Below are 13,139 nucleotides of genomic sequence, written 5' to 3'. Positions count from 1 at the left end.
GGGATAACACAGTATAATCAAAAAAAGTACTTCAGAATGTTCACGACAAAACCAGTTCTCCTTGGCTCTAGTTGTGTTTAAACTTCCTGGCTCTTGCTGCAGTGAATGGTGTCAATATGAGAACCCAACAATGTGTATGCCATGTTGAAGTAGTAAGTCAAGACTTTGGCCAAACCTTCCAATAGAAAGAAGCATTGAAGTACGGGGCTACCCTTGCCCACTTTTCAGATTGGTTGTTATGTGAGCCCCTCTTGTTAGCTACTTTTGCATGGGCCTGATTTTTTATTTTATTTTATTTTTTTTTAAGGGATGAGGATGGGGAAAGTATTTATACGGAGGTATGGGCAACAGGAAATCTGGGGTGGAAAATGACAAACCTTTGAACCTTTTTCATATCAGTTGACATGAGTTGTTGAGATGTTAAGCTATGCTACTTGATTGTTGACTGCGGCTTTATACAAAATGTATTTACACTCATTATCTGATGGCTGTTTCAAGCCTTCATTTGATGGTCTGCATTTTTCACAGCCTCTGCATTTGTCTGGATGTTGCTCTGCTAACAAAAACAGATACTAAATTGGTTAGTCTCTAAGGTACTACAAGTACTCCTTTTCTTTTTCCGGATACAGGCTAACACGGCTGCTATTCTGAAACCTATAGTTCTTCTTGTTACGCAACTGTGTCCAAGAAGCTCAGTGCATCAGCTCCTGGTCTGTAAAATGGAGATATTGCCCTATCTTTCCCCCTCATGCATGCACACAGGGGGTGTGGTGAGGATAAATTGTTTGAGATGCAAAGAAAAGCCAAAAAATGTGAAATTTAGAAAGTTGGGTATTCCTGAACCAGCCTTCTCTTCTCAGGTGTTTAACTGTATTCTTTAATGTCTAATATTTGACCTGGTGTAGTTAGAATTAAATGCAGTGAAATTATGACATGGTGGACATAAACCAAGAGAAGGGGAACTTGCTTTGTGGTTTATAGCCTGATTTGTCTTGCTCGTATTGGAATGCTGGCTATTTTGATGTACAGGTTACCCTGTGCTATAAGGTGCTGTTTCCTTAACACACCCTTCTGCGCTATGTCCTCTTACTGCTATTCCTAAAAAAACCTGCCTCCGTGAGGGGAGTAGCTCCCAGCACTGGTGCACTGTCTTACTGCCACTTTACAGCGCTGAAACTTGACAGTGCTCAGGGGTATGTTTTTTCAGACCCCTGAGTGAGAAAGTTGCAGCGTTGTTAAATGGCAGTGTAGACAAGGCCTTAGTATTCTGTGGTGCTAAATTACACAATTGCTTTCTTCTTTGGAATTAAACACAGTGGACCAGATTCAACCCTGTTGTAATCTGATTCAGTTTACATTGAAGTCATTGGTAATTGTGCTTGCTTGCATTTGGGCTAATTTGGTCCAGTTTTTTTGGAATGGGGCCATCCCTTTTTAATCCCATCATCCTTCTTTGTGGGTTTTGTTTTGTTTTTAAAGCCCCTTTATCAAGTCAGTCTCCTGAGGAGGGTTGGACCTGGCTGTCTTTGGAGCCTCTTAGTGCTTTTTGATGTCAGCCAGGAGTCAGCTGACAATCCCCTCCTAGCCACTGTTCCACATAAGGATGTAGTTTGGGTAAAAACATTCTGTGCCTTGCTGGGATTGTTTGTAACAATTGCTTGCTTTTCTGAGTTTGAGAGAATTCTCATTCTCTCGTTGTGGAGCTCTGTGGGCTTTCCTTGGATGCCTGAGACTTGAGGGAAGAGTTCTCAATATGCTGCATTGTTTTCATTGTAATTAAGCCAACCCATCATTGTAAATGCAGGAAACCACATCAGCAGCTGATTATCAAGGATATATTTAAGAGCTGTTCAGTTGCTTTTTCGGTCTTAATTTGCACAAAGAGGACACAAGGAGGTAAGAGGGGTACATCGGGGGTAAGGCTGCAAGAGTCTTGTATTTTGTGGAACTCCAGTGCAGCAGTCTGGGGACACCATGGCGATTAGAAAGAAATTTTAAAATGAGATTAATTGAATATGAAAATGAATGCTATAATCAATAAATGTTCCCTGAATTATGTTAAATTTTATCCTCTCTCTAAACTAATGTTCAGTATGCTGCAGAATGTTGTATTGAAAATTCATAACACTGTAATAGAAGTTGATAGGGGAAGCTAAGGGTTTTAGAAGTTGGGCAAGGGACTGCCCCGGGATTTCCAGCACCTAAGAGGCTCTAACTGGATAGAAATTCTAGCTATCAATAGTTAATGATGAGACTGGAATTTTCATGAGGTAACTAAGTTCATTATGATCTACGCAGTTCGTAACATTCAGAATTGTTTCAGGCTGTCTGCAGATTCAGGAAGTGATTGTATTCAGTTAATGTTTGGAAGATTTTCTTCTCAGGCATTTAACTTTTTTTAAGGAAGTTTAGATACTAAAGTAAAAAGCTACAGCTAGGGAGGATTTTGAGTAAGTTTCTACACTTATGGAATTGTGGAGTACATAGGGCTGTCTTTTTATAGACCAAAAATACAATATACTGCAAGACGGTGCATTATGACATTCAAGTTGCAGCTGCTGTCTTTTTCCATGGAGTCCCTGTCACTTTGCAGAGCTACCTCTAAGAGAGGCACTGCCACAAAAGTGAGTCATGGAGTCAACATACAGTTCTCAAGCTCTACATAAAGCAGAAAACATTCGGTACATAAACAGCTTTGTCCTGAGCCTACTGATCAACCTTGATGCAGCCAACATTATTTTAACAGTAGTTAATTTAATAGAATGGGCTGGCAATTTGTGGTATCTTTTTTTCACATTTATGGCACCTAACTACGAAAACATTGTCAACACACTTCCCCTCCACCACTTTGTATATCAGTACAAGCCACCCCAATATGGCTAAAAGTGCAGTTGTACTCTAATAGTCACATTTGTGGGGATCTCCACCCTCAACCAGCATATTTGAATGTGGGTGTCAGTTTGGAAATTAATATGGTTCCAGTTTTTACAGTTGCTAGAGATTTAGTTGTAGTTCTCCCATTCACAGTTTCTGCAGGCATCTCAAAACATATAGCTTGTGTTTTGAAACTATCAGGAAGAGGCTAATGTTCAATTTGGCAGAAACACTGTGATGGGTCCGCATGGTGCAACCTGGAACTCTGGGACCACTGAACCGTTTATCTTCCCAACCTGGGCTCCCTCTCACACTGTGATGCTGTGACAAGCTGCAGACCCCTCCAGGTCCTGCACTCACACAACCAATTACAGGCAGCCTTTTTGCCAGCCATTCATGAACCAGCAATAGAGAGACCCCAGCCAACTCCCCATAGCTCCCCAGCATAGGACCCCAGAGCTATACCATCTTGCCCTACTTAAAAGCCTGACCCGTGTAAGTTTATTACCCAGTCCGCTCCTCCCTCAATGTGGAGAAGACATGCAGGTTTTTGTTAACTGATCTAAGATTTTTTTTTTTCATGCACTTAACTCAAACCACACTGTTTTTAGGTGAAATATAAAACAGATTTATTAACTACAAAAAGATAGATTTTAAGTGATTAATAATAAATGAACAGATCAAAGTAGATTACCTAAGAAATAAAACAAAATTGCAATCTAAGGTCTATAAACTAGACAGGATTTGAATCAAGCAGTGTCTCACCCTGATGGTACAGTCCACCAATCTTCCATATACAGGCTGGAATTCCTCCTTTGCCACCTGGGACCACCTTGCCAGATCAGTCTTTGTTCTTGAGGTGTTTCCAGGTGTTGAGCTGTGGGGGGAATGAGGCCAAGTGATGTCACTTCCCCCTTTTATAGCTTCTGCCCTGTGGAGGGAACTTCATTGTCCCAAACAAAGCCCCCAGCACAGTTAGTGGAAAAGTACAGGCACAAGATGAAAAGGAGTACTTGTGGCATGCTCAGATAAATTGGTTAGTCTCTAAGGTGCCACAAGTACTCCTTTTCTTTTTGCGAATACAGACTAACACGGCTGTTACTCTGAAACCAGGCACAAGATGGAGTCCAGTGTCAGATGAGCTAGTCACATGCCCGTGCATGCTTCAATGAGTCATACCAGGGGCCATTACCCATATTCTGGCTAGAGTATCCACAGGAAAGTCCATCAGGTGGGGTTTCAGAGTAACAGCTGTGTTAGTCTGTATTTGCAAAAAGAAAAGGAGTACTTGTGGCACCTTAGAGACTAACCAATTTATTTGAGCATAAGCTTTTGTGAGCTACAGCTCACTTCATCGGATGCATACTGTGGAAAATACAAAAGATGTTCTCATACACACAAACCATGAAAAAATGGGTGTTTACCACTACAAAAGGTTTTCTCTCCCCCCACCCCACTCTCCTGCTGGTAACAGCTTATCTAAAGTGATCACTCTCCTTACAATGACAGGTTTCAGAGTAACAGCCGTGTTAGTCTGTCTTTGCAAAAAGAAAAGGAGTACTTGTGGCACCTTAGAGACTAACCAATTTATTTGAGCATGAGCTTTCGTGAGCTACAGCTCACTATGATAATCAAGTTGGGCCATTTCCAGCACAAATCCAGGTTTTCTCTCCCCCCTCCACCCCCCCCAAACCCACTCTCCTGTTGGTTATAGCTTATCTAAAGTGATCACTCTCCTTACAATATGTATGATAATCAAGGTGGGGATAAGCTTCTTCCATAGCCCATTGTGTTCATTGATGGGCCATCAACTTGAATAGTCCATTCACAATGTGCTGGCTAGACTGGATATATACCTTGTGTGGGAGTTACAACAGGAGCAAACACATTTGAAATGCAGGTATATAGTCAATATTCATAACATCAGATAAAAAAATGATACATGCATACAAATAGGATAATCATATTCAGCAAACCATAACTTTTCCCTTGACCCCTCACATGACGTATTTTGTACAAGATTTGTTGTGATTACATAACAGTGGTGAATATGGGGTGCCAGGGTGTTGCTTTGGGGTACAAAGTATCACAGGTTCCTTTCTGCAATTTCTTAAATTATTGGAAATGTTCACGGCGTGTAGGACTGGGAATATCTTGAATATTTTCCTCAAGCTGTTGCAGGAAAAACTTCATCAAAGCTGCCTTTCTGAGCAGCCTTTCAGCAATGCATTGTCTTGGTTTCCATGGGCACAGATGGGCTTTTGCTGATAAGTGATCTATTATGGAACTAGGAAACTGACAGGTAGTATTTGAGCCACTATTACTGTAACACAGGGCTGACTACAGACTGAGACCATCATGTGGCAGTATTTGTATTTAAATATGATGGCTAGAAATATCCCTCCTCCTCCTTCCTCTCATGCACAAATGCTCCAGTGTAAAAGGAACACAGTTTTTAATTTCTCATTTGACATCAACAGCAGATTTGGGATTTGGCTGCAAAAGAGAGTCAAGTTCATGTTTAACCAGAGAGCAGGAATGCTCAATGCATTTCAGTGAGGATTACAGGGCTTCCACATTTCTGTAGGCTCCCCAAACCACCTTCATCTAGAACAGCAAAGCTTACAAAATTTGGTTTAACACTTTCATTTGGAGGATTTAGCTTTTTCTGTATGCCCTTCAGATTATTAGTTTGTACAATTGGTTGAGGTTGGGAAGCACTGTTACTGTACTTTACAGCATTCTGGTGAAACAGTCTGAAAAATTTGTGGCAGCTTTAGTGAAATTTAAAAAAATTAAGATTTCTTTTTTTTTAAATAAACGGGATATAAAAATAATGCTTGGGATTATGGGATATGTAGGTTTGTCAGATTTTTCTCTGAAAATTTTCAGCAGCAAAATAGGTAACTGACGCTTTGTTACCATTTGGTTTCAAAGTTCACCCCCTTGAGATTGGGCCTGTCCTTACTCCTCAGAGCTGTTGTTTCAGGCTGTCTGCAGTCTCAGGAGAGACAACACTGCTTTAGTTTACTCAGTTCACATTTTTATTGTTGTGTTCACTTCCATGAATATTAAAAGTGTGGAGTTTTTTTAGATAAAAGCTGAAATTTTGCAGCATGCTTCTGCAGTAAGGGGTACAGTCCATGGCTGCAGAATTGTGGGATAAATTGGGCCTACTAAAAGAGCTGTTATCCGTTGAACTAATTATGTGGCTTCTGGCTCTCTTTGACAGTTCCACTGCCGCCATTTTAAAAATATTCCTTTATGTAACTCCTGCTTGGGTTTTTTTTGTTTTTGTTTTTTTTAAATTGCATCTCATGACCTTTGGAGTCATATAATTGCATGAGGATCGACAGCTCTCCCATCCTTCAGAAGCCAAAGACCAGTGTCCTTTGATTGCTATCACTAATGCATCCCTCAGCAATGACCCCATCCTGGCATTTGGCTCTGGGCCAAATGTTAATGAGTACTCACAGGCATATAGAATTTGGATCTCCATATCTAAGCATATCTCTAGAGCCAAGATCAAGCTCATTTAAATCATGTATGTTTGAGTATTAGAATTTCAAATAATTTTAATGCATCCTTACAGTTTTGGAAGTATTTCTTAATACTGAGCTATGATCCACCTATAAGTCTTCACTTTTATTGTAGAGGAGGGAAGAGGAGTCAGTTATGTTCCCTCAGTTACACACTATAAAACTTCAAAAAAAAATCCAGCATAAGGGGATCTTAATGCAAGAACTTCTCAAAGGTGCGATCTGTGTCATAGATTCTATGGTTAAAAAAAAAAAAAGGCACATTCCCACAAAGTAAATATTCACTCATGGCATTCAGCATGTGCAGAACACTATCAAATACACCAATATAATTAAATGCAAACATGCTGCAAGTCAGCCTGCTGATGACTGCCAAGATATATAGCAACTGGAGGCTAACAAACACTAAAACAATACTTGCAAAACAAAGGAGTAGCTGCACAAAAGGTAGTCCAAAGAAAGATCCTTTAAAATTAAATTGTTTGAATGCACTTTCGTGTTATTTCTTATTCTTCTTGAGTCTGCGTCATAGAAGGGACAACCCTTTCTGTGATACTCTTGGAGAGGGTGGACATTCCATGGCTGCTCAATGCCTATCTAATGAGTAGTTTGGTCTATGTTGTAGTGTTGGCAGTAAGGAAGAAATGGCCATTAGATGATCATCCATTATTATTAGAGAGCTGTTACTCATTTGCTAAAATCAGTCATAGTTATTCAGATTTTACTGTTGTCTGTTTTACTAGGGCCCAGTTTAATCCAGAGTGGAGTTTTCTTCTTATCCAGATCTAGCTATTGGAGTTGCATAGGTTATGATATTAAAATGCCACGCAGTCATCAGCTACAAGAGCCTTGGTGAGGCACGTGCTAATAGCTTTGCTTTGTGTAATTCTGCTTCCCCCTTTTCCTCCCATTCCGCCCCCCCCCCCCCAAAAAAAAAAAAAAAAAGAAAAGTGATTAGGTGGCCAAAACATCTGAAGTGGAAATAATTGCTAGTGAAAACAGGTTTTTCCTGAGAGGATTTCTCCATTATAGAGATGGCTGTAAATCAACACAGATGTAACTTGTGAACTGTGTAACTGCTTTGTGGGTGCACCAGTATACCTTATTTTTCATACATTTGACACATTTAGAGCCTAATAGTAGCATGTCCTGTTCCTTCTTTTGTCTTTCCTTAGCTTCATCTACCAAGGCAGCCTGCTGGTCCATGATGCTTTTGTTACAAAGGGCCAAAGCCATCTCTGCATTTTTAATCTTCTAGATTGACAGCTTTTTGTTGTTTCATCCAGGATGAGTAACTATCTCTAGAGAGGTGATTTGGGAGGGAATAAAAAAGCATAAGGATGTTGGCCAAAAAGCATACCTTTACGACAAAAGTGTAAAATTATACACACACACACACGGACATTATAGTCTTTTTAAGTAATCTTGTGCCATCTGATTTCCAAAACCAAGTAAAAATTATGTTGGTGCTGGTAAATGTGCTGTCAAATACTAATGCAGTTGGACTTTTGTCCTGTGGAGATTTCTTACCCTGTGGGAAAAAGCAACTTTCAACCTAAGTGCCTAGGTTTTACTCCTTCCTGCCTTATCCATTAAATCCCTTTGAAATAAATTAAACAAGAAACAATGGGGATCCAAAGTATTTGGGAGTAAAGGCACTTAAAACACACAGTGTCCCTGGTGCTCTCTACTGTCCTTCATTAATACAGCTTCATCCCTTATGACTTTCTGGTCTTGTACTCATTTTAAAGTGTCGTCATAGTCAGAAAAGTGCATATTAAAAATTGGAACCTTCATGTTCCTACATCTGTTTGATAAGTGCCAGAGTTCCATTGACTCACTTTATTGATGTACAGCTTGTCTACACTAGGGAACTTTACCAAAAAAATTCACCACTGCTGCTCCCTGTTCATCGGGGTTTCATTAATGGTAAAAACACCTGAAGGTGCCAGTTTTGTTTACAGTTGGGCTCCCAACAGTGCTACCATTAGGGAATTTTCAAAAAAATACTCTAATATAAGCACTATTTAAAACTCTGTTGATCCAGTACAACCACAGGAGAGAGAGACTATCATCAGAATTGCCAAGTAAATTCTGAATGAATAACTATTACTGGTGATAAAAGACAGAATACAACTTGTTTCTCAGATCTCAGGTTGAATTTGCAGTGGTGGCAATTAACCAAATACTCTCTGGATTTATAAACTGAACTTGATCTAGAGAAGTTGCTGAGGGTAAATATAGAACCTACAGACTATGGCTCTGGCTACACTAGAGAGCATACAGTGGTGCAGCTGCACCAATGCAACTGAGCCTCTGTAAGCTGTCTAGTGTAGCCGCTCTAAGACGATGAGAGAGAGCTCTCTCGTTGACTTAATCCACCCCCACCGATTAGTGGCAGCTATGTCTGTGAGAGAAACTCTCCTGTTGACATAACACTGTCCACTCTGGCGCTTAAATCGGCATAAGTTATGTCACAGAGAGGTGGTTAATTCACACCCCGAGCGACATAACTTATGTTTACTTAAGCTGTAGTGTAGCCATAGCCTATGACTTTCCTACTAAACCACCCAACTTCAACATTGAAGTTTCAGATGATTTCAAGTGACTTTTTTTTCCTTCACCCTGCCTGCTATAGCTTTCAAAGTGCATGGGGTGCATTGGAACAGAATAGCAGATGTCTATCATAAGAGCACCCTGGTTTCCTAAGCACATTTCTGTCTGTCCTGCTATATACTAAAATATGGTAAATGGTTTCTTTGTTTTTGTTTCCTGTAGGTTTTGAATGAAGAATGTGATCAGAACTGGTACAAGGCAGAACTCAATGGGAAGGATGGCTTCATTCCCAAGAACTACATAGAAATGAAACCACATCCGTAAGTGGAGCATCACTGATCCCCTTCCCTCACTCTGCCTTGTTTTCATTTGCCTTTGAAGTAATAGGGAGGGCTGCTGAGCACATTGTAATGAGTGCAGGACCTTAGTCACTGGCACAATCCTATGGACTTTGAAAGATATAAAGAGGTTACTACTGGTGACTGCATCCAGAAATCAGCCCTATTGTGATGAATCTTAATTGCACAGCTCCTATAGTTTGTAGTAGTGGGACTTTCTCCTGCATACCTCTTGAGGAGCAAGGGGAAAAAGTGTCCTAGTGGAACCTAACTAAATAAATTGGCTGGAAATTTCACGATGTTGTCAAATCTGGCAGCCAGAAGAGCTTCAAAGTCTTAGTGTAGCTCCTTATGTAATTTTCTATATTTTTTTGGTAAAAATAGGAGACTATTTAAAACCCAATCGTATATTAAGAGACTGTCAAAGTTGTATGGTTAAGTGCTGCAAAAATCAGAAATGCCATGTGTTTCACCTTAACTCTGACCTTCATGTATTCGATACTTTTGCAACGTAGATTTTAACAGAGTAAGAGTGAAAATTGCTGGCATGTCACCTAAATAAAGCTACTTTTGTAGGTAAACCTTTATGATGTGAAATGTCCATGCTAAATGTACCAGTGTAGTTACTTGGCTCCCACTTCCAGGGAAGCCTGCCTTGAGTAGCCTCTCAACACATGTCCTTCCTCAAATACTGAAGAACAAGCACATAGGAACAATACTGTTCCATGACTCTGGCTGGCCTCTTGATCATTTCTTTTCAGACACTTTTGCATCTTCTCTTGTTCTCGGGTTATACTGAAATTCTAGCTAGTTGAAGTGCTTGACAAGAAAGCAGTAGCTCTGTGCAGTGCAATTCTGTCGAGCAAAGAATCTTCTGGGCAGTCCAATAAAAGCTGTCACCGGGGTTGCTAAACACTGTGTTGGTGTTGCTTTTGTCAATAGTTGGCTTCAGTATTTAAATAATAAAGAAGAAATTGCAGTTAAATATTGAACAGAAATTATTTCCGTGGGGCCTGCCTTCCAAACAGAAGGATGAAGATTCTCCCAGTAAGTGCGCTAAGAATGTGGTGAGGAATATCGCAGAAGTGGTAGATCATCTAGGTAGGAAACATGGCAAGAGGTCAGTTAAGACCTGTGAAGGGTCTCTATAACCATTTAAAGCCTTGTCTACGCTGGGGGAATTCTGTAGAAATTTTCCGCTGTTAATGCTTGTTCAGCTCTGCTGGTATCAGTAGTGTTGGGAGCCCTAATGTAGCTGGCCTGCCAGTGATTTTAAGCACTGTCAATTATATTTCCTCTGAGCAAGTTTAGATGAATATTTAAATTGCTGATAGAAGCCAGTGGCCCGTGGGCTCCCATCATTGCTTAAGCATAGAGCTAAACATGTATTAGTAATCCTGGAAAACTTTCCCATAATTTCCCTAGTGTAGTGCAGACTTAACTGTGGTACAGGGCTGTAAGTGTAAATAGATTAGCAGCATAGGTGCTGGAATTAGGAATACTAGGGGTGCTGCCGCCACCGGGCTTGAAGTGATTTCCTTTATATATAGGATTTATAGTTTGGTTCAATGGCTCTCATCACTCCCACTATAAAAAATGTTCCAGCACCCTTGATTAGCACTTCGTATAAACAGCAAGTTGCAGGCAACTGAACAGGGACTTGAAAGTGCTAGGTTCTTTTGTAGGACCAGAATCTCAAAGGGCTTGTTGTGGGTGAGCAGTATGGAGACTACTTCAGTCAAGAGGGGTTGGAAACTAAGGAGCTATCTATAGAACCTGGAATCAGGTTTCAGAGTAACAGCTGTGTTAGTCTGTATTCGCAAAAAGAAAAGGAGTACTTGTGGCACCTTAGAGACTAACCAATTTATTTGAGCATAAGCTTTCGTGAGCTACAGCTCACTTCTGAATGGTTAGGTCTGTTAATTACAAAGCAAGCTGGAGACAAATGTTTTGCTGGGTGAAGTTTGTCCAGTCAGGACTGCAAAAACAAATCCAGATTTTACTGCTGATGTTGCAAGGCTGGAGGTGGATGCCTTGATAGGTAAAATATCAAGTTCACCAGGCATACAGACTAGTTTCTTGCTTGTGCAAGCAGCAATTTGGCAGTTCTTCTGGCCTCACTCTTTGCAATCATATAGCTTGGCTGCATTTCCTCCATACATAAAAGTCACAATGTTTGTGAAGAGATATTCCAACAAGATCTGTGTGAACAACCCAGTATGCATGCACAAGCACTTAAGATGTACAGGCCAAAAGTCTAACACAAACCACACCATGAAAGCAACCCCAAAAAGCAAGCCTTGCCAATGAAATGCAGAGCTGAACAAAGCAGGAAGTCTCCCTCCCAGAGCTTCCTGCTACTCTTCATTGAGTATCTCACCTCTCCCTACTGTATTAATTGGTGTGAATTACCCTTTGTTTTAAAAGGGTTTCTGAATTTGGCAACTGGAGGAGTAATTCTTTTCTTTCAGGCTTCATTTGTTAATAATTGTGAAGCAAATTGGAAGTTTTGTACCATGTGATCTGGGGAAAACACCACATTACATTTGAAGGCTTGCTATTGGACTCTAGGATTTAAAGCCCACCCCCTCTGACAGGTCTTAAATTGAAAATCATTCCAGGTTCTCAAAAAGAAAAGGAGTACTTGGGGCACCTTAGAGACTAACCAATTTATTTGAGCATAAGCTTTCGTGAGCTACAGCTCACTTCATTGGATGCATTCAGTGGAAATCCGGTGAAGTGAGCTCACAAAAGCTTATGCTCAAATAAATTTGTTAGCCTCTAAGGTGCCACAAGTACTGCTTTTCTTTTTGTGAATACAGACTAACACGGCTGCTACTCTGAAACCTGTCATTGGAATAGTGTGGATGTTTGTTTTTTTTTTGGTTTAAATTTTTTGGCTATTCTGAGGATTTTGCTAGTTTTTGAACCAACCTACAGAAAAGATTTGTGTGCAATATTCCGTAAAGCCAGAAATTTTATTGGTGCCTTGGATGTGTGCTCCTGAGCAGTCAGATATGTTTCCGTAAATACAGATTTCCTCTTTTCTTTTTTTATATGTGAAGAATGCCTGAAAAGTGTTTTTATGATTGTGTGTTTGATTGCTTTTACTTTTAAAAATTCAGGTCTTCTCTATCCTGAGAAATCTGTGGATGACTAGAGAGCTAGTAGAATTATGACCTCACAAGAGACAAAGCTGAGCCATTGTAAAGAGGATTTTTAATAATTTTTTTCACCTATTTAACTCAGATACCTGGGAAATTTATTTAAAAATGTCTGTGCTGAGGATTCGGTTCAAAATTGTTTCTCTTCAATAATCGGAGATATTTCTTAATGTACATTTGAAATCTCTAATGAGCCAGCAAAACCAGGGAAAACTAATGTTAATATTTCTGATTCAAACCAGCCCAAAAAAAAATGCACAAAAACATTTTTTACCTTTTGCAGGTCAACTTTAAACATGGTGATAAAATGTCAATCATATCTGAGTAATTGAGAATTAGAACAGAGCAATCACACAATAGTGAAAATCATAAGCAGAAACTATGGAAAGAATCCTCAAATTCTTAATATAAAACTTGCAAAGTGCAGTATTAGGATAAAGTAAAATGTAATGCTTTACTATTACCAAAAAGCGAGAATGTGGGAAACAGAACCCCCTATCAATATCTTGACACAGTGAGTCGCAGATAACGGTTGCTCACAACTGATTTTGAAAAAAATACAACACACTGATGTGATGGTTGTAGGAGCTCCCTCTGCTGGCTCTGTGGCAACAAAGTGCTGATTTCAATGAGGTTATTGCAAAAACAAGGCAATATTACATATTAAA

General features: G+C 39.9%; 1 protein-coding gene across 2 annotated transcripts in view; it reads left to right on the top strand.

Moving 5' to 3' along the window:
• The window catches only part of GRB2 (growth factor receptor bound protein 2), a 70,854-nt gene that overhangs the window by 46,039 nt on the left and 11,676 nt on the right, over window positions 1-13,139 (top strand). For both annotated transcript variants that reach the window (XM_077833088.1, XM_077833089.1), the window contains exon 3: window positions 9,192-9,289. In XM_077833088.1, coding sequence (XP_077689214.1) covers window positions 9,192-9,289 — 98 coding nt within the window. The remainder of the gene's footprint in view (window positions 1-9,191; window positions 9,290-13,139) is intronic.

This window comes from Eretmochelys imbricata, chromosome 14 (genome assembly GCF_965152235.1).
Source record: "Eretmochelys imbricata isolate rEreImb1 chromosome 14, rEreImb1.hap1, whole genome shotgun sequence".
In the NCBI taxonomy this organism is placed as follows: Eukaryota; Metazoa; Chordata; order Testudines; family Cheloniidae; genus Eretmochelys; species Eretmochelys imbricata.
This window is presented reverse-complemented; position numbering and strand designations above follow the sequence as displayed.